The sequence below is a fragment of the Hydra viridissima genome, unplaced genomic scaffold (assembly GCF_058129835.1).
Source record: "Hydra viridissima isolate aposymbiotic clone 2 unplaced genomic scaffold, HvirCarnegie_v1 scaffold_12, whole genome shotgun sequence".
NCBI lineage: Eukaryota > Metazoa > Cnidaria > Hydrozoa > Anthoathecata > Hydridae > Hydra > Hydra viridissima.
The window spans coordinates 5,123,998-5,145,958 of NW_028324311.1; the positions used below are offsets into that span (position 1 = coordinate 5,123,998).

At 29.5% G+C, this 21,961-nt stretch overlaps 3 protein-coding genes across 3 annotated transcripts; 1 reads left to right on the top strand and 2 right to left on the bottom strand.

Annotated features, from left to right (window-relative positions):
* Positions 1–3,436: 3,436 nt before the first annotated feature.
* On the bottom strand, positions 3,437–5,343 carry LOC145194117 (UBX domain-containing protein 6-like). The gene is made up of 2 exons (XM_080071720.2): positions 5,146–5,343; positions 3,437–4,734 (listed from the first exon to the last, which is right to left on the bottom strand). Exons 1-2 carry the CDS (start codon positions 5,325–5,327, stop codon positions 3,564–3,566), a joined length of 1,353 nt encoding a protein of 450 aa, XP_079927846.2. The 5' UTR covers positions 5,328–5,343; the 3' UTR covers positions 3,437–3,563.
* A 143-nt stretch (positions 5,344–5,486) lies between these two features.
* LOC145193933 (V-type proton ATPase subunit d 1-like) lies at positions 5,487–9,497 on the top strand. The gene is made up of 8 exons (XM_090068776.1): positions 5,487–5,854; positions 5,989–6,160; positions 6,250–6,428; positions 6,934–7,013; positions 7,727–7,804; positions 7,948–8,124; positions 8,719–8,796; positions 8,906–9,497. The coding sequence occupies exons 1-8, from the start codon at positions 5,722–5,724 to the stop codon at positions 9,068–9,070; spliced, it is 1,062 nt and encodes a 353-aa protein (XP_089924902.1). The 5' UTR covers positions 5,487–5,721; the 3' UTR covers positions 9,071–9,497.
* Positions 9,498–17,494: 7,997 nt separating this feature from the next.
* Positions 17,495–19,486, bottom strand: LOC145193910 (dynactin subunit 6-like). The gene is made up of 2 exons (XM_090069837.1): positions 19,308–19,486; positions 17,495–18,146 (listed from the first exon to the last, which is right to left on the bottom strand). Exons 1-2 carry the CDS (start codon positions 19,432–19,434, stop codon positions 17,767–17,769), a joined length of 507 nt encoding a protein of 168 aa, XP_089925963.1. The 5' UTR covers positions 19,435–19,486; the 3' UTR covers positions 17,495–17,766.
* Positions 19,487–21,961: the final 2,475 nt, after the last annotated feature.

The following is a 21,961-nucleotide window of genomic DNA, read 5'->3' on the forward strand; positions in this document are numbered from 1 at the left end:
AGGTCGACTATCTCTACAAACTGCTCTTTTAAACTTTGAACACCTTTATTGTTAGTTAGGTATTTCTTGATTTTGCTAAAAAGCCAAAAATCACAAAGTGCCAAGTCCGGCGAGTACGGTGGATGGTCGATTATCGCGATACTCTTGCTATTCAGGTACTCACAGAGAACCTCTGCGACTTTTAAAGTTGTCATATAAGAAGAGTTTAACTAATTTTCTGACTAAGATAAAAAAAAAAAAACTTGAAGAGGGTAACAAACACGCTTGTTTTTGCTTTAACTAACTTGATCTAATGTCTCCATATCAATACTGAAGCATATCAAATTACTTTTAGCACCTGACTTTTAATCAGCATAACAACCAAAATAAATGCTAAATGGCTAAAGATGATTTAGACAAGAACGAACCTCTTAAACAAAGATATTTTGCCATTTTTTTTCTGCAGTGAACAAATCATTACAAAGAAATTTTAATACCTGTAAAAAATAAATTAGTTGCTGTTTTTAAAAAATTTTGAAATAATGTTCAAATGATAGACTAAATGCTGAAAGAATGCTTTGCAGATCTGTATTTAGTTGCATATAGTAAAAGTAGAAGGATGGCATATTGTGTCGTTTGTTAGCTATTGGCCTGATTACAGTAACATCTGTAGCTTAATTCCTACATCTATAACTTGATTCCTTCTGTTCTGTGTGACTTATATTTCTCAATTATATGTACAATTAGGCAGTGTTTTAATTTATACTTTTGCCATGTCTAAAGTTTATGTTAAGTGCTTTAGGTTTTTTTGCTATTTGGTTTACTAAACAGTTTTCTGCCCCACATTCTGCAATCTTAGCTAACTCTGAGTGTACCTAAAAGGTATTTTAACTACTCTTAGAGTTAGCTAAGTAAAAAAACATTTTAAAGCTGTAGACAAACTTCCTAATTGTTCAGAAAGTTCAAAATTTTTTGCTAATCCTAACTATTTTTAAAAGCAATAGGCTTGCAATGGTTTCATTAATTTACATCAACTTCGTCTTTTTAAAAACTTGGATCCACAATTGCTAGAATAGATTTTGCCCTTCATCTTAAACTCACTTCTAAGAAAAGAATATGCTCAGTCTCATCAGAATTCTCTAAAATCGCAAAAATACAGTGCAATGAAATGCTACAATGGCCCTGATATTAGTAACATATTTATGTATTATAGTTCCTAGAAGGTATTGAGGTTTCCTTCTGTTATTGCAAGCTAAATGTATATATAAAATATGTAATTAACATCTTCATGTAAAGCGAAATAAACAAATGGTTTTATAACAGATAGAAAAATACATAATATGAAGCTAGTAATAAAAATCCTACATAGACCATAGCAAAGCGAGTAGGTCTATTACCTTTTATTACAATAGATATAGTGAAAAAAAACATTACACTGGCAATTAAACATACCTTCGTTTGAAAGTTTTATTCTGTGTCGAAATGATTATTTATAGATACTTAAAGGCAAATCTCTTAAAGGTATTAATATTCCATGTGAATGATTATATTTTCCCAGTTGAAATTTATCAAACATCACTTCACTATTTAAGATTTCATTTTCTTGAGTTGCTTGAGTATTAGAAGTATGGAAATGTCTAACAAAAACCAATCGTTTTTCAAATTATGCAAACATTTCCTTTTTGTCAATAAAAGTAAAGTAAAATACATCGATTAGTTTAAGATTTTTCCTGATACTATACGATCATGAAATACCACCACATTTTTTGTTGACAGATCAATAATTCTTTTGACAAAAAATAGCATTAAAAATAACATCTTTTTAAAATTTATTATGTAAAAGCGAAAAGTTTGTCAAATATTCGTTCATTTAAAAATTTATTTAGGATAAAACATCGTAACCTAGTTTAAAGTTGGTAAAAGAGTTGGTTTAGTTTTTTTCTCTCAGCTTGCTCTTATAAAATCTGTAAACGTCAGTTTGACTAGTTTATTTCGTTAATCCATAAACTACGTATGTGCCTTAGATAGGTATCAAGGTTAATCACCTAGTTTATGTTTTCTGTGAGTTGTAGGACAAGTTTACTACTTTCTACATGGTTTTATTGGTCAGTGTAAAAATTTTCTAAGCATGTTTAATTACAAGTAAGAACTAGATGCAAAAAAGATTCTACAAAGAAATGGTTTGGTCTTGGTGTAACAGACAAAGTCAATATTGAATACCGGCTTTGGCTGTTACAATCCATTTCCAAATAGTAACGGCAGATATTGTATTTGGTTGACCGACCTCATCGTTCAAAAATAAAGACGCCACCATTCAATATGCATCCACATCATATATGGAGCCGGTACTAAAACAATTATGTTAGGCTCTGCTTACCAACCAACTTACTAATGTTAAAGTTTCTAAAATCGTAAATGGTCCTAGCTATACCATTATAAAAAATACTTTAGAAGGAAAAAACTTGTATTTTCTCAGATACCTTCCCACGTGGTATAAAGCAGTCTTAAAAAAAAAACTAACGTCTCCCACTTAAAAAAACATCCAAAAAAAGAATCTTTATTCGAAAAATAAAATTTTATGATGGTTAAGGCTCGATTAAAAGAATTGAACTTAAAAATTGAAGTTTAGTTTCGAGATATTTATCGAATAATCTTGAAGCCAAACTTTAGATTTGAAGTAAGAAATTTCAAATTCGATTCTTGCATTTGAGATAATGAACAATTTGGCAAAATATCGTTAGAAGAAAATTTTTTTTACCGCTAGGTAGTAATCCATGCCAAAATATTCAATATGCATAGATATATGAATTAAAACTTAACGCTTGAGGTTTAAATGTCGCAAAGCACTACGGTACAATACGTTTTGTATGCTGTGCGCTCTCAAATATTTTCCAAATATATGTTCTGCTTTGATTCCATCTTTAAATCATGGTTAGGCTTTTTCAGTTCATAAAATTGATAACCCTCTTATTCATGGTTTTATTTTTCATCTGCTTCCGCTATGCTAAAAGCGTATTTATGTATCAAATTTATGTTCAACATAAGGTATCGAATTTATGTTCAACATAAAAATGCCAAGCTCAAAATATACAAAATATATATATATTAAAATGAAAATCAGAGGAGCAGCATGTAAAAACCTTTTTTTTTTAAGTCTAAAAAAATAAAGCAATCCAAAAAAAACTAAAATCTCCCAATACTTCCTTTGTCAGAGATAAACTTTATTAAAGCCTCCATCATGGATTTTAAATATTGTAAACAAAATTCGTTCTTTTGATAATGAACAACTAATAGGTGAGTTAGTAAGACTAAATAAAATGCTCAGTATTACTTTTAATTTTAAAAACTTATATATATTAGATATATAAGTTTTTAAAATTAAAAGAAATACTGAACATTTTATTTAGTCTTACTAATTTTTTTTTGCTGATTCCATTTAAAAATGGTAATAAGAATATATTTTAGAACTCATTTAATCTAATAAATATCATTTAAAAAATTTATCTGCAGTAATTTCAGAGAATACACAAAATTTTTAATTAATTTTTAACTTTTGTTTTTGCATCATTTTTTTTCTGTGACTTTCACATTTCCATGACATTTTCGCATATTAAAGCCAGAACTTCATCTTTTAAATACTGAAATTTTTTATTAGGAGAATTAGAATTCACTTCATCAATGATACCTTTGTCAATATTAAAATTCAGCAAAGAAGCAGGTGCAAGTTTCAGTTCAGATAGCTTAGAAGAACTATTTATAAAATTTTGCCCTATGGAATCAACAAGCCTAAAGGGCAAACCGCTCATGTTCAAGTTTTCCTCTACAAATCTATAAACATCTTTCAGTGTTTCATCACAAGAAAATGTACCTTGCAATAAAATACCATCAGGAAATCTAATTCTTAACACCAAATACTGATAGCTATGTTTAGGTATGAGATTGTCACGCATTGTTTTTGTTCTCAACAGTTGCATATTCTCAATTTCCTGTTGAATATTTTCCTGTTCTTTTTTAATTTCTGCAACAGATACAGTAAAAAATGAATCAGGAACTTCCATATTATTTGCAGAAGATGATGGATAAAATACTCGAACATTTCGATCCAAACATACTTCTAAGGGTTCAGCTTCTAAAAGCATTTGTTTTATGACACTTAATTGCTCACTATCTTCAATAAGGTCTTTAGGAAACACATAAAACTCTTGTTCTACAACAGTATTATTAACTTCAACTGGCAGCATTTTCAGTTCACATCCACAACCATTAAGTAAAAACTCACTCGTACCTTTTATATGCTCAACTTTCTCCATAAATATTTTATTTGATTTTTTAATCTTTGTATATTTCTCATCACCTTTATTATCAATAACATTTTGGAGATATTTTGCAAGAATGTTAACACAATTTTGGACCTCTAAGCGATTAGGATTTAAAGAGTATATCATTGTTATTGATATCATCAATGGTTCAGCTTCAAAATCTTTTTCTAGACACTCTTGCAAGTGATAGTAAATTTCAGGTTTTGTTAATGTTACTGGGCATAAAGGACAGATGAATGTAAGAGATTCAACAGCTAATTTTGATTTTGCATCATCAGATGCCTTAGAAACTTTTTTAGGCTTTGCAACATCACCACATAAATCTTTTTTCATTTGTTCAAAATCAATTGCAGTTGATTCATTTGAGCATGCTTGATGCTTCCATGATGAATTTGCTGATTTAGGCTGTTTAGGTTTGGCTTGCTGACCTTGAAATCTGTATTTTAAAAAAATTGATGCATTAAGTTTTTTTTTTTTGTAGTCATTTCAATGCATCAAAAATAATAAACATTTGTTGATAAAAAAAATCATTCTCTAAAAACTTACTTCTAGAACTATTCTTTTATAACTTGAATTGAGCAATTAAATTTTTATTTTAAATAAAAAAATATCATATTATATTAATATCAATTTGATTAATTTTCCTTAAAATATTGTTTGTTTGTATATTTGTTTGTTTGTTTGTTTGCTTGTATGTGTGTGTATGTGTATGTTGTGTGTGTGTATGTGTGTGTGTGTGTATGTGTGTGTGCGCTCATGAAAATACACATCTCTCTTTTTAAGAAAGTTGTAAATTAATTGAAAGGGAATAAGTTATACAATCAATTATTATTTATCGCATATATACCTTAAAAGTGCAGCTTCTCCGGCTTTATTAGCACTAGTGGTTGGCTGCTGTCTAACAGGTGCTGGCTTTGAAGTTCCAACTACAACAGTGGGTTTTTTTTCTGAAAGCGAATGACCAGCTCCAGCTTCTTTAAATTTTGCGTCTAATTTCTTCTTTTCAAAAAATCTTTTTATAGCTGCCATATTGTATGCATTTATACCTAAAAGTCCAATATAAATTAAAAAGTTTGTTAGATATGGTGGATTGGTAATAGTAACAAGTGGGATTACAGCTAACAAAATTAACTAAAAATCCCGAGTTTTTCAAGCTTAAGCTTCATACATTACTTCAAGGCTACATCTGACACAAAAAAGTTTTAAATAAGAGACAGCACGTAATATTATTTTTTAAACATTCTTTACAAATAAAACAAAGTATTTCAAAAAGTTAATCCTTGTACGTTTTATAATATACTTAGTAAGAAGTCTGAGTTCTAATATAATGTACGGTTTTAATGAAAAGCTTGAAAAAAATATTCGGCACATTTCTTTGTAAAATAAAAACACTCGGTTGAGCTTACTTCTTGTTATACAAATCATGGCTGCTATTTATGGGGATATGATGTTTAATATTGATAATGGTTATTTGGAAGGCTTAGTTAGAGGGTTTCGATCTGGGATTCTTACGAGAGCGGATTATTTAAATCTTGTCCAATGTGAAACCTTAGAAGGTAATATATATGGGTGGTATGTTGATATAGTAGGTTATATTAAATGGTACAAGATATAGAAAATAAGTTAGGTATTAGCAGGTATTTAGCGGTATTTAAAACGGTATTATACTAAGTCATTATTTTTTATTCAGATTTGAAGTTGCATTTACAGGGAACAGATTATGGCAATTTTTTGGCAAATGAACCAGGCCCTTTGACAGTGCCAGTTATAGATGAAAGACTCAGGGAAAAATTAGTTATAGAATTTGAGCACATCCGAAATCAAGCTGTAGAACCACTTGCCAAATTTTTAGATTTTATAACGTATGTTGAATTAAATATCTTACCTAGATTTTAAGTAGTAAAGTTCAATAATTAGTAACATTTGTTGAAAATGTTATACTTATTTTTAGGTACAGTTATATGATTGACAACATTATTCTTTTAATTACTGGAACTCTTCATCAGCGCTCAATTACTGAACTTATACCAAAGTGTCATCCGCTAGGAAAGTTTCCTGAAATGGCATCAATTAACATTGCTTCAACACCTGCAGAACTTTACAATGCTGTGCTTGTTGATACACCATTAGGTAAAAAAAAGTTTATTTTCATTCTAAGAAAAAATATTAATGCATAAAATTTAGCTTAATTAAGTTGCTTACAAATGTAATATTAATAGTTTTGTTTCCATCTTTAAGCTGTAACCTATATTGTTGTTAAAAAAATTTATCAGCTATATTTTAGCTGTATTTTATATATTTTAGTCGTACTTAAAAAAGAGATTTTTGAGTTTGAATTAAAGTGTATTAAAAATTTTAGTTTCCATATAGTTAGTTGGTTGTGAAAATCCTATTTAGTCTTAGAAATTATTTTTTCGCCAATTGTTTAAATTTTATTGCATCATGATTTAATTTTTTCTAAGTTTTTATAAGTGGAAAAAATTGCATTCAAAATAATTTTTCTCTTAATACATTGGTTTCTCTTTTGGTATGAAAACTGATTTTCAACCATACTTATGCAATATAAAAGCTTAATTTTTTTTTGGGGCACTATCCTTGGTCATTAGTGTTTTAATGGAGTTTTTATTTTTTTTAGCTCCATTCTTTGTTGATTGTATCTCAGAACAAGACTTGGATGAAATGAACATTGAAATTATCAGGAATTCTTTATACAAGGTGTATTTATTGTTAATATTTTTTATTCTCTCTATCTTTAGTCCTTTTTTAGTATATGTTTTGTGTGTGATTAAATATGATACTGTTGCCACAGAATTAAGGGAACTTAGGCAATTATTTGATAATTTAACATTCAAAACTTGTAAACAATAAATTTTTGAATAAAAAAAAGATAAAATAAAAACGCAATGACTCCACAAGATTTTGTACATTTTCTACAGGGACTAGCTTTAAGATACCTGTCAAGTATCACATTTTGCACAATTTTGTGAAGTCTTTTAATGTCATAGCAATGAAATATGTATAATTTATTACTCAATATAAAAACATTTTTATATATAAATAATCAACTAGATAAATATTTTCAAGCTACTGTAATTGAGAAATCCATGAGATAAATATTTTTTAAGCTTAAAATGTATTAATATTGAGATATAAAGCTTGAAAGTTAAATTATCAAAAATTATCCTTGCATAAAAATTGGAAAATATATTCTTTAGTTAAAATAAGTATGTAGGTATCAGTTATTGGCCAGCATCTAGCAGCAACTTGATGATAAGTTAAAAGAGCTATGTTAAAAGGGTGCACAATGGCTGTTTTTTGAAAAGAAGGAACAAACTTTATTTATAAATTTGATTTAGTGTTTTTTTTTAATATTGTATAGTGTTTTTTAATGTTTTGTTTCAATATTAGTATGAAAATGTTACTTTTAGTCGTATTTGGGAGCATTTTACAAGTTTTGTAAAAATCTCGGAGGATCAAATGATGAAGTTATGAGCTCAATACTTCAGGTAAGTTTGGATTTCAAAAAAAAAAAGGTAATATTTTAACTAAAAAACATGTGTAGTAATACTAATTAATGAAAAGACTTTTATTCAATCCTGTGTCCAATTTCTTTTTTTAAGTCATTAGTATGTATAAATTATTTTTTAAGTTTGAAGCTGATCGTCGAGCAATGATGATTACTATCAATTCATTTGGCACTGAACTAAATAAAGATGATCGTGCTAAATTGTATCCAACTTGCGGTAAACTTGCTCCTGATGGATTAGCAAGACTTGCACGAGCTGAAGATTATGATCAAGTTCGACAAGTTGCTGATTGTTATGGAGTAAGTATTTAGATATTTTTTAAAGCACTAAGACAGCGCCATGCAAGACTTTGAAACTATTTTAATTAAATTCGTTTTTTGATGTTTAGTTATACTTACACTACAAAGATAGTCAATGCAAATGATGTATTTTTTTCTGTCCCTTTTCTTTTGGTGTTTTACTCTTAAATTGGATATTTACAAATACTAAGATGATCCTGCCTACTAAAAGTTGATTACTGTAATATTTCTTTTTAGACCAAAAATGAATTCTAACTTTTAGTTAGTCTAGATGCTTTTTAAATTACTTTGCCTAACTATGTTTATATTAGACATTTTTAAAAATAAGTAGCTAGTGAAAAGTAAAAAACAGTATTTATAGTTTTTTTTTTTTAAAAGATATATATGTATGTATGTACGTATGTGTATGTGCATATACATACATGTGTGTGTACAATACACATTTTTTACAATACAATGTGTGTGTACAATACACACACATTGTATTGTAAAAAATGTGTATTGTTTTATTTGAAAATTATCAATATTTGATATATGCTGTCTTGATGTTTATGTGTAATTCTTTTGCACGGACCGTTCTTTCTTCTTGTACAGGAGTATCAATCATTATTTGATGGTACAGGTACAAACCCTGGGGACAAGACTCTAGAAGACAAGTTTTTCGAATACGAAGTAAGCGTTTAAGTCAGTCAGAAAATTAAACTGTAATATTGTTTTTTATTTAAAGGTCGTGTTTTATTTAACTCACATAACGATCACATCTCAAGTCTCCTATTTTCAGGTACAACTAAACGTGCTTGCCTTCATGAGACAATTTCAATTTGGAGTGTTTTATGCCTACGTAAAATTGAAAGAGCAGGAATGTCGGAACATTGTTTGGATTGCGGAATGTATTTCACAGCGAAATAAGTCTAAAATCGATGCATACATCAATATTTTCAATTGATTACCTGTCGCGACGTTTTTTTGCGTTGCTTTGCAATAACAGAGAATTATATTCGATTTAAAACTGCGCTTTGCTCATCGTCATCATCGATAATAATGTTGTTCGTTACCTTTCCACTTCTTTGTATTCGTTGTTTACCCTTTATGTTTGATAAAAGAAGCTTTTTAATTTTGTCTATAAGTAATTTTTTCTCATTATTTATTCTTAAGTTCAGGGTGAACGTGCAGATCATTCTAATGTTTTATTCGTTTCAACTTCAATTTGAACCAGGGCACATTTTTTATATCTTGTTTTCAATAGAACGTCGTCTATTATTAGCGCTGTAATTATTTTTATACAATAAATTTGCAATAAATATAAAATTCCATATTACAATTTTTTTGTGTGTATCTGTATCAATGAGGAAATAAATGTTCTCTTTTGATAATCTCTTTTTTTTTTTCTGCGCTTAAGAAAATTTATCAATTAAATTCAGAGATGTTGGTTCTGCCTAATTTAGAATTCTAAATATGGTAGGTTACAGTAATAAATTCAAGAAAATGTATTAATTTGATCACTTGTATTAATTTGATCGCTTGCGCAGAGCGTTTGCATTATTCACGAAGCGAAGAGAGGATTTCTGTTAGCAATTGAGGACATTCATTTTTTAAAGAATTATCGTCATAACTTTTAGAGAGCTACTGGCAAAGCGTACATCACATTGAACAGGTTTACTTTTAATTTACGATCATATTCACGAAATCAACCGGCTTTATTAATCCTACAAGATAATCTTTGCTTTAAGTATTTTTAAATACAATTTAAAATAGAATAAGATGCTTTTCAGCTTTAAAACACTTTAGTAATTTGATATTACGTCACAGGGTAATCATTTAAAGATTAAGCACGAAAACGTTAAAAGTTCCATAGTTACTCTCGATGCAATGGGGTTTTTCCCGGGTAGAAGTGCTCTTAAATATTGCACGTGATTCTTGAATTCATGAAAAATTAAAGTTCATGACGTGGTCTATTTCGGTGCTAAATATATAGAGAATTAAAAGCTGTGTGTGTTTATATTAGTGTTTGCATGTGTTTATAGACATATTATAAACAAAAATATCTAGAAATAATTTGATAAAGTATGATACAAAAAGAAAGAACAATTAATACTTCCTATGTCCGCCTTTTGCGTTGTTCACAGAAGCGAATCTTCTGGGAATTGATTCATACAAATTTGTAATAAATTTTGTGGAATATTGTCCCACTCTCTTTTTAATATTCGAAAACATTCTTCGACATTTTTGGGATTATATTCAGCCTTTTTTTATCCAAATAATCCCAAACATGTTCAATAATGTTCAAATCTGGACTTTGAGGAGGCCAGTTCATTACTTCGAGAACTCCCTCCTCACACATGTACTGTAAATATTTTTCGGCCACTCGGGAACAATGTTTGGGATCATTGTCTTGCTGTAGAATGAAATTATTACCAATTAGTCTCATTCCAGATGGTATTGCATGATGTCTTAAAATTTCTTTATACTGTTCTCCTGTCAGTTTGCAATCAATTCTGATTAAATCACCTACTCCAGATGATGAAATACAACCCCAAACTAAAACAGAACCTCTCCCATGCTTGATTGTTAGATGTAGACAATCAGGGCGATAAGCCTCTCCTACCCTCTTCTTACATACTGTCATCTTCTGCTATCGAACAATTCAAATTTTGATTCATCTGTGTATAGTACACGGTTTAACATTCCTTGCGTCCAATTATTATGCTGTTTTGCATACTTAAGTCTTTTTTCTTTATTGCCACGACGTTGTAAAGGCTTTCGAACTGCAACACACCCTCTTAACCCAGCTTTTAGCAAATGTCGTCGAATGCAAGATGAGGAAACATTTGTCCCAGTCGCAGCCAGAATGTCTTGGGCTAGTTCACTGGAGGTTTTTTTCCGATTTCGCAGAGACACATTTTTAAAATACTTTATGTCATGTTTTGTAAGCTTTGGAGGTCTTCCACTTCGAATTTTATCCTCAAGAGATCCCGTGTTTTTAAATTTTTTTATAATTTCTTTAATGGCTGTCCTTGAATGTTTTGTTTTTTGGACAATTTGTCGTTGAGAATAACCTTCTTCATGAAGCATGATAATTTTTTTACGTTCCAGTAGTGGAACTTTATCCATTTTATTACTTAAATAACAATAAAAATAATAATGCAAAAGGAAAAAAAACAACGTAAATTAGAAGTTTCGCTTTTAAAAAAACAAAAAATAATATTAAACACACAGTATCTATGAAATATCTTTGTAAACTGCACTATCATCTAATATGAAGCCTTCACAGCAATAAATAAGCAAAAATGCAAGAGCAAACTAAAAACAAACGAGCTGATACGAATTGGGTTTAGGTCAGCATACAATAAAAATAAACACGTTAGATATCTAAATACAAAAATCTATGTAAAACTTTGATAAATATTGCTTTTGTTTATTAAAATAGTGTTTAGTATTGTTTGAAGCAGGGCTGTGGAGTCGGTAAGCTGCTGTTCCGACGCCACTCCGACTCCGACTCCTTGATTTTATCATGGACCGACTCCGACTCCCGACTCCGACTCCGACTCCCGACTCCGACTCCTTCATAAGTAACCAATTTCTAACAACAAATAGTTGTTTGTTTTACTACAGTTATTTGTTCGTAACAACAAATAACTGTAGTAAAATGTTAACATCGGCTATTTCATCACTATGATACAAATAATCCAACCACTTAGTGCTTTAAACAATATTTATAAGAAAACAATTTCTGAATAAACAACTGTTCTGAACTCTGGTTATGCAATAAACTCTTATGCAGTCGCTAATAACATTATGAATTTGTCAAAATCATGTTTGAAATATTGTCAGTTGGACAATATTTCAAACATGAAAGAACTTGTTCTTCTTTAAGTTCATATTCTTTAAGAATCTTTTCTACTGAGACCTGGAGAAATTCGCTGGTGTGATTAGTTTTGGCGTCTTTTACTGCCAATCTCTTGGTAACTGCTTCATTTTTTTCAAAAAAGAATTAAACATTGATTGCAAAATAGTTCACTCTGTTAAGAAACACAAAGCGTCCCTTGAGACATTCATTAAGTTCTTCTTTTTGTTTAACAGCTTCTTCAATCACTAATTTTCTAATATTCTCTCTCTCCAGAGAAACAAAGCTAATTGAATACTTACAGTCTTTCTGTTTGTGGAGCAACTCTTTGGTGCTTGGTGGTGGCACGCCTAGCTTTCTACTAAGAATATGTAGCACAGTGCCAGACAATTTAAGTCGGGAGTTAGGGGATCACGAAGTTATATAGTTGAACGGAAGCTAGAGGAGAGCGCAAGGGAGGTGATATATGATTCTCAGTGATAAGCAGCAAAATACCCTATTGCTTATCACTGTTTTAAAGGCCTAAAAATAACATGTCAAACTCCTTGTCCTCCAGTTGTTGCAAACTAGAATTTCCATTGTGTCTGGATATCCTACAGCTTTCAGAGCATTCTGGGACTTGTAGTTTTGTAACAACTATAAAATCCTTATGAAAATTATGAAACTTTGAAAGATTTTTTTTAAACCGTAGTCGGAGTCGGTACAATTTTTCCGACTCCGACTCCGACTCCGACTCCAGCCAAAATGAGCTCCGACTCCGACTCCGACTCCACAGCCCTGGTTTGAAGTTAGACATTATTTTATATAAAAAAAAAATCGGCAGCTATTATTCAAAATCTGTTAAAAAAACACGAGTTTTAATAAGTGGGCTAAAACTTATTCACATTACTGTATATATATAGATATATATCGTCGCCTTAGAGGGCAGAGGTTCTATCTCCATTTTCGGTAGTTTTGCAGAAGAACAAAAACAAAGTTTGAGCATTAAGCATAAATCAGCAATTTCATTTTTTGTTAGTGTTAATGTTTTTTGATTAATTAGAACTATCAAACATGATAGGAATAGTTCAACTTTTTTGAAATTACTAACATTGAATAGATGTCCCTAAAGTCATAGTTGAATTTGAGCACAACATGGAGATAGAACCTCTGCCCTCTAAGGCGACGATATATATATATATATATATATATATATATATATATATATATATATATATATATATATATATATATATATATATATATATATATAAACAGTCTTCTAAGTGCCGATTTCTTAATAATATTCAAAACATTGTATTAGTTAAAAAGGTATGTAAAGTACACCCTACTTAGTAAACCGAAAACGCTTACTTAAAAAAAAGAAAGTGACATCGTCAGTTTCTTTACTCTGATCGTATATTTAGGGTGGAATGCAAGAACCGAACTTGGGTCAAGTCAGACTTGAAAACAGTCTATTTTTGGCGGTTTTCAAGTCTGACTTGAGTTAAAGTTCTCTTTATGCATTCGCTCAAGTCGCACTTCAGGTTTGAAGTTCGGTTCATTCCACCATAGTTAATAGACTAAACTGGTTTGGAAACTCCGTAAAATCTATTGTTTAACCTTTTGACACAAAAATAGAGCGTAAATGAAGCGTGACAGTGCACACAAACTTTTTAACGGCGTTTATTGCTAAGTGATATTGCAAACAGATTATTCCTTTATTTCACAGATTATCTGTAGTGATTATTTATAAGTGATTTTTTTTGTACATCATTGATCAGTGTTGATCAATTTATGAAGATAACATGCCAGGTGCTAATTGTAGTATAACGAACTGTGGAACATCAAGAAGAACAAAAGGGGTAGGAATCAGGGCTGTGGAGTCGGAGTCGGAGTCGGAGCTCATTTTGGCTGGAGTCGGAGTCGGAGTCGGAGTCGGAAAAATTGTACCGACTCCGACTACGGTTTAAAAAAAATCTTTCAAAGTTTCATAATTTTCATAAGGATTTTATAGTTGTTACAAAACTACAAGTCCCAGAATGCTCTGAAAGCTGTAGGATATCCAGACACAATGGAAATTCTAGTTTGCAACAACTGGAGGACAAGGAGTTTGACATGTTATTTTTAGGCCTTTAAAACAGTGATAAGCAATAGGGTATTTTGCTGCTTATCACTGAGAATCATATATCACCTCCCTTGCGCTCTCCTCTAGCTTCCGTTCAACTATATAACTTCGTGATCCCCTAACTCCCGACTTAAATTGTCTGGCACTGTGCTACATATTCTTAGTAGAAAGCTAGGCGTGCCACCACCAAGCACCAAAGAGTTGCTCCACAAACAGAAAGACTGTAAGTATTCAATTAGCTTTGTTTCTCTGGAGAGAGAGAATATTAGAAAATTAGTGATTGAAGAAGCTGTTAAACAAAAAGAAGAACTTAATGAATGTCTCAAGGGACGCTTTGTGTTTCTTAACAGAGTGAACTATTTTGCAATCAATGTTTAATTCTTTTTTGAAAAAAATGAAGCAGTTACCAAGAGATTGGCAGTAAAAGACGCCAAAACTAATCACACCAGCGAATTTCTCCAGGTCTCAGTAGAAAAGATTCTTAAAGAATATGAACTTAAAGAAGAACAAGTTCTTTCATGTTTGAAATATTGTCCAACTGACAATATTTCAAACATGATTTTGACAAATTCATAATGTTATTAGCGACTGCATAAGAGTTTATTGCATAACCAGAGTTCAGAACAGTTGTTTATTCAGAAATTGTTTTCTTATAAATATTGTTTAAAGCACTAAGTGGTTGGATTATTTGTATCATAGTGATGAAATAGCCGATGTTAACATTTTACTACAGTTATTTGTTGTTACGAACAAATAACTGTAGTAAAACAAACAACTATTTGTTGTTAGAAATTGGTTACTTATGAAGGAGTCGGAGTCGGGATAATATTGTTGGGGTGCTTTTTAGAGATATGCAATTTCAGCCCTCCTTTACTTCTAAAAACTTTAACGCATACATTACATGGGAAGGATCCAGGGCTAAGCTAAAAATAGTTTTAAGTAAGATATGTGTTTAAAAAACAAAATATAATCAGTCACTCAATCGCTTATCTTTCGCTTAATTTGATCACTAATAAAAAAACCTAAAAACAAATGTTTGTTTATGCTACGTAAATAATTTACATAAAGAAACATTTTTCACTTTTTTATCTAACTAGGAAAAAGTACTAACATCTTCGACAATAGCTTCAGTATAATTTTGAAGTTCAATATCTTTTTCAAAACTTTTCAATAGCATTATAAGGTCACTATTACAAAAATAGTCATCGTCTTCTCTCTCTGAAGCCATAGTAAATTTTTGTGCTGTGCACCGTCAATGTCACGTGATCACAGCGTTCACCTTAATGAGTTTTTTTTTTACGAAAAAAACCGAGTTTCCAAACCAGTTAAGCCTATAAACTATGATTCCACCCTTAGATACGACCACCAGTGAAAAACCACCGATGATTCAACTAAAATTTCTTTGTAAAGCCTTACGATAATTGCTTCTGCGCTGACGATTTCCTTTTGTAAAGTCCTACTAATATATACTGCATGCGAAGAAAAAGACTTGAAATAAGTCAGAAGAATTTTGTATCCAACTTGTATTCGAAACTGAAGACTTTCATCGAAATTTCTATCATTTGTAATAGAAGCGGCACCATCACTTAAAAGACCATCTTGGTGCCTCCGGAAAATTTAGCTTTGACAACCATGATATGGGATCATTTCAATTATCGGCAAAAGGAACAGAATTACGTTATTAAAAAATTACGTTATTATAAAAACAGAATTTAGGCCTAAATGTAAAAATCGAAAAATAAAAACCTGAATTTATGTCTAAATGAAAGTATGATAAATGTTCTGAATAAGAAAATTGGAAAACATGTGGGTAAATCTAAAACATTCAGAAAGTTGGTATTGTATTATAATAGACTTCAAAGCAAAACCTTTGCTACTAATTATCACGACATTCTCTAAATCCATTATATTTAAGGTGCCACGTCTGAATTTTATTTGTAGGTCTGGATGTTATAAATTAAAGATGAAGCTGATGATGTTGATTCGTTAGTGGTTTAAATATTAGTTAAATGTACCAAGGAGCAAACACATTACCTTTGACGGTATTTTGCGTTTTTTACGTTTCACGATATTTGCAAGTTAGTGTCCCTTATCCAAACTTAAGTTAGCCCCCAAATTTAAACATAGTTCCGGTACCCTGTTTAATAACATTAAATTAAATTAAAAAACAGATGATTATAATTTTTTAAAAAGTCTACAACTTAACGTTTATCTATATTTAGTTTTGGTGAAGATTACATATTTTAATTGTTTTACTCCACGAACTGTTTGCTTGTTTTCTTTACTAAAAAAACTATGATCAAAAAAGAATATTAAAAATGATGCAAAGATCGCAGCATAATAAAGTATAATCACAAAAAATTAGCGGAAGAGTCCAAATAGGCGTAATTCCTTGATTTTTTTTAAGCAAAAAAGTGAGGTCTCGTAGAAATTTTCTTACTAAATCATAATTTAACTTTTCCAACTCAACGACGTAATATATTACGAAGTTAAGATCAATTTGAGGTACAGTTTTATTTGGAAATAACGTCAAAATATTTATATTATTTATATTAAGTATTCTTTTCAGTATAACAAATATATCATTTATAAATATTTTTTTTTTTCAGAATAAGAGGCGACATTCAAGTTATTAGCTTCTACGACAAAAAATAAAAAATATTGAATAATAACGATGCATTTTAACTAGTACATTTTTGAAAAAAAAAAAAAAAAAAAAAAACCAAAATTATAGAGTAATAATTTTTCACGAAAAAGAGATTTATTATGACTAGAATATTCTCTTCACATCTTTTCGGTAGGTTGGGATCATAAGACCATTTTCGTGAAAACCGCATCAAGTTTAGGTCCTACTTATTTAGTTCATATTTTGTGTTTGAGTTCCTATTTAATTAATCACTTTTTCAAATGACTTCTCATTTGATTGTCTCTATATTTAGTTAACTCCATATCTGATTGATTCCATATTTATTTAAGATCACATTACAATTTTGAAATCAATTTAAATCAATTTAGAAAGGCGGTTGTTCCATATACAATTGAACCCTATTCATCTAATTTGAATTACCTCATATTATAAATTAATTGAATCGAATCGCTCCAATTTAAAACTCAACTCAAAAAAATGTGGCTTTAAGTAAATAGGGTCTAAATGTAGTGTGTGGAATCAGTCGCTTTTTTAAGCTTGTTTATGCAATTGAGTCTAAATTTTGCAATATAGGCTCAATTGAATATGATTTAATTAAATACAGACAGACTTCCATAGGAATTTGTCTATTTTCAATTAATTCATAATCTTAATTGTAAATGGACTTAAATACTTTAAATAGTATATAGGGTTCACAAAATATGATCTAATGAACCTCTACCTACATGCTAACAATAAAAAATTTCTTTATAGAAGATATGCAACAAAGCAATTGTTTTCTCAGAAGATATTTACTTCTCTGAGCTTGATTATACTACATATGTTAACTGTTCAAACATATTTAACAGATAAGTTTTTTCTTTTGTTTATCAAACCTGAATTTTAGTTTTCTTAAAAGAAACTGCAATGTACTCATTTACAAATTCCTCTTTTACATTCAAAGGAGTCACATTGGCTGTTTATGATACCAATTTGATTTGTTAAGCGTTGAGGAACATTGATTGTTTTGCTACTTTATATTCTTAAACAAGCAAAAGTGGTCTTTCATTTCCCTTTTCCTTTCATATGGTGGTAGTTAGGAAGAATTTTTGTTAAAAAGTCTAACTGGAGTATCTGTGGTGCAGGTTTTTCTAAAGCAATTCTTCTTGAACAGTTTTCTCCGTATATCACAGTATTTTCATTAAGTTTCTCTTTCCCTGTCAACCGACACATTGTTCCTACAACACAGCCATCTGTCACTTCAATATTTGGTCCAATAAATGTTTTAGCTTCAAAAACATTGTTATTACCAATTGTAAGTGCTTCAATATGAGATCCAATTTCAAAAACATTACAGTGACCAATTACTAAAGTGTGACCAGGATGACAATTAATAATAGTTGCCTGCTCTTCTATTAGATTACCATCACCAATTACAATACTTCCTACATTGATAAAGAAAAAACAGTTTAAAAAAAGAACTTGCTTTTCCGTTATTAGGTAAACTTAAAAAATAAATGCCTATAAAGTGGGTGTCCTTATAGCACAAATAGCTTATAAGCCTGAATATAAAAAAATAAAATTATTTACACTGGAACTTTCAAACATTAAGATTTTAAATCTTTAATTTGTTAATTTTTCAAATTTTAAGATTAATGCAGGAATTATTAACAAAAGTTCTAAATTAAAGAAATGGTGTTCGCCATTTCTTTACACTTATTATTAAGCATCAAGCTATTTAAATATTTTTATTTGTTTTGAAGGTTTCCTGTTGATTCTAAGGCTGTTTAATGGAAGTAACAGTGATATACCTATGTAAAAAAACTTGAAAAACTATGTAGACAAGCTTAGAGCATGAATATTGAGGGGGAATAACTTACAACAGTATTTAAGGATTTCAAAATATTTTTTTTTATTATAGAGATTTAAAATAATTATTTATTTTGTAACACCAGAAGGTCACAACGCAAAAGATTTTGTTCTCTTAAATATTTAAGATATTATCTGTATTTAAATACAGTTATATTACATAGATATTATATGTATTTAAGTACTAAAGGAAATTCACACAATTCTGGGACAAGTAACCTGTGCAAAAGAACACTGAAATTGAGTAACTTGCATTAAATGCTATAAACAGTTGTAAACTTTTTAAATCTAAAATTTCTAACCTAATTTTTTAATGGCTCTATTTAAAAAATCAATTCATTAAAATGGCAGAACTATTAGTCTACTCTATATAAGTCTTTAAAACATTATAGGTTTTTGCTTTTAAGTAAAAAGTATGATTTTGATATAAGAACTATCCTGCCTATAAAATTACAAAAGTAGTAGATAACTTATGTAAAGCAAATTACATAACTAATTTTTGGAATAATTTATTCATTCAAAAGAAAAAAATTCATTGATCAATAAAAATGAATATTTACATGTATAAAAAAAATCTATACAAATTCAACTACAAAAATATCTTCTTAGAGAAACTTGAATTTACTTATTTTTTTAAAAAAGGTAAACCAATTATTCTATTTCACTAAAATGTAAACAAATCCTTTTGTATAAATGCAGGAATTAAAGATTAACTATTGTTTTTGTTAAGTAACTACCTTTTTCTGCAATAATTTTTGCTTTTGGATGCACAATTGTCCTGACACCAATCGACACATCCCCAATGATTTCAGCTTCATTACAGACGAGAGCACCAGGGGTAATTTTCATTAAAGATTTGTTCATGACTTGTTTTAAACTGCAGTATGGATAAATAAAGATTAATATTACAACAATTTGCTCAGCAAAATGATAACTATACTTTTTATTACTTTCTTAACAAAATATTTCAGATTTCGTGAAAATAAGATTTTAACTTAGTTCCTTTGTGTTTGTTTTGCTGGTTGGTGATAATTAAAATTTACTTTACAGTTCTTCATATTGAATTTTTAAAATTTTAAATCGAAGCAAATCAAAACACACATAGCTATATATATATATATATATATATATATATATATATATATATATATATATATATATATATATATATATGAGCTATCTTTATGATAACAACCAGCTTTTTCTATTAAGGTTTTGAGATAAAATTGGATTTCCAGTAATTAAACTAATAGAAGTTGTTATGCAGCACAATGTTAAACTAATAATTTACAATAAAAAGGTGTCATAAAATAAGTAACAATAAAGTGGTACTAGTTCCCTTCCGTATCCCCCCCCCCCCTTCCTCCCTTATTTATTTCAGATGAAAGATCGTCGTTTTGAAAATAAAATTGTTTCCATTTTTATTTTTTACCAACGCAGAGCACTTTGTTCCAAACTTGAAAATTTGTAGAATTGTATTAGAACGCTAATATTCACCATTTTTTAAAGCATTTAACCGGATAACAAAAAAACAATGTAAAGAGCTGGTTTTTATCACTTTTGTCTATTTTTATCTTTTCCCTGGATTGTTTGGGTCCCAAGTTATTATGCAACTTATTTAGAAAGTTGAGTTCGTAATTATTCGATATTAACGGAAAACCTATGCGCATGGTTTAAACTAGATTTTAATCTTTGAATTAAAGGACTTTGGGATGTTCAAAAATTAAAATGAATACCACCATTTTAAACAAAAAAAGGGATGTGAAAGTGCAGTTGCGTTAAATAAAACTAAAAATAAAAAGCAGATGGCTTTGAAAGTAATTTTTCATCTAGTGAGATAGGCAGGTAATCTTAGAAGATTGGGAGCGAAGGAAAAGGGTTAGGGTTTTCTAGGTAGAGCTTGAGTTCCCCCGCCACTATTAAAAACTAAAAAAAAATATAAAAAGCATTCACTTAACTTCATTGTATATGGGCGATTCCACCGTTACTTACGGGACATTTCAATTTTCTTAATGCCATTCTTTTAGTTATAAATTTTTTATCTTAAAAGATTAGATGTTCTTATAGGTATGTATCATCCCGAAATCATTTAATTGTTCAAATGTATATTTTAAATTCTTTCAACTATGAATTGTTTTGGAACAATATTTTATTATATAGTGTGTTACTTACGGGACTTAAAAAAACATTACGCTAAACCTGATGTTTTCATTTGGGTACTTCAAGCAAATTATTTAATCTATGTAAACGAGCTTCTCAAAATAAATCTAGTAGCTTTCATTCTATATAAAATTAATAATTAGAAACTTTTATCAATTTATATAAGCATTAAAAATCAAATTAGTTAGCGTTACTTACGGGGACAGAAATAAACGTTACTTACGGGACATAGCACATTTATAACCATAACAAACAGATTTTTTAAAATTAAAAGTTAAAGAACTATCAAATAATTTCTATACATCAGCTATACATTATACAGACATATATATGTATATAGACATATATTTCTAAATATTACATCTCTATATTACATATATTGTTATCTATAAACATATTACATATGTCTAGACATGTAACATATATTTATGAAAAAACTTTGTGTGTTTAAAAATCATCATAAGCATCAAGAAAGATAATTTGACATTTATTATTTTTTTTGTAGCATATACTTCTTCACTCCAATTTTGGGATTAGCTGTGGTATTCTAAAGAAACGAGAAAAAAAAAAAAGTAAAATTAAAGTCTAAAGCCTATTTTATTGTCTATTTTATGTGCATCCTAATTTTATACATTTTATAAAAATTCAAAAAACTAATTAACAAAGTACATAAGAACCTGCATTCCCATTAACTTTGTTTTTTTGTTTTTTTTTTGCAACTTTGATTTTTAGAGTTGTTGTCTCTGACTCAAAGGAATATCGTTTTGTTTGTAGGCAACCATCAAAAAATGAAAAGTAATGAAAAGTGGAAATCTCTTTTACATAATTTAATTTCTGAAATATCTCTTGTACATTTAGTTTACTGCTTCTTTGATGAATATGGTCAGATAAAATTAAAGAAGTTTGAAAATTTGGGTTAGTATTTGAAACTACGTGATAAAAATCTTCAGCATTGTTAATAATAGCCTTTCTGGTTAAAACCTGATTAGAAGCAATTCTTTTAACAACTGCTCCCAAGCCATCTATAGGTCCCTTTCCATGACTAGTTGCTTTATAATTCCATTTGATGGCAATCAAATGGAACTATAAAGCAACTAGTCATGGAAAGGGACCTATTGATGGCTATACTTTTTGCCTAGGCATCAATAAGCACAGATGATCATACAAGTGCACTACTGAAGTGCTTTGAACTAATTGCTTTATCCTTCCATTATCATCTTGCCACTGTTTC

What these genes read in the sequence shown, in the direction of transcription:
- LOC145194117 (XM_080071720.2), bottom strand. Translation starts at nt 5,327, where the DNA reads ATGGCAGCTATAAAAAGATTTTTTGAAAAGAAGAAATTAGACGCAAAA. An exon ending in GGAGAAGCTGCACTTTTAAG is followed by an intron (nt 4,735 to 5,145) that starts GTATATATGCGA and finishes TTTAAAATACAG; the next exon opens with ATTTCAAGGTCAGCAAGCCA.
- LOC145193933 (XM_090068776.1), top strand. Translation starts at nt 5,722, where the DNA reads ATGGCTGCTATTTATGGGGATATGATGTTTAATATTGATAATGGTTAT. An exon ending in GCTTGTTGATACACCATTAG is followed by an intron (nt 6,429 to 6,933) that starts GTAAAAAAAAGT and finishes TATTTTTTTTAG; the next exon opens with CTCCATTCTTTGTTGATTGT. An exon ending in TCAGGAATTCTTTATACAAG is followed by an intron (nt 7,014 to 7,726) that starts GTGTATTTATTG and finishes TGTTACTTTTAG; the next exon opens with TCGTATTTGGGAGCATTTTA.
- LOC145193910 (XM_090069837.1), bottom strand. Translation starts at nt 19,434, where the DNA reads ATGAACAAATCTTTAATGAAAATTACCCCTGGTGCTCTCGTCTGTAAT. An exon ending in AAAAATTATTGCAGAAAAAG is followed by an intron (nt 18,147 to 19,307) that starts GTAGTTACTTAA and finishes TTATCAATGTAG; the next exon opens with GAAGTATTGTAATTGGTGAT.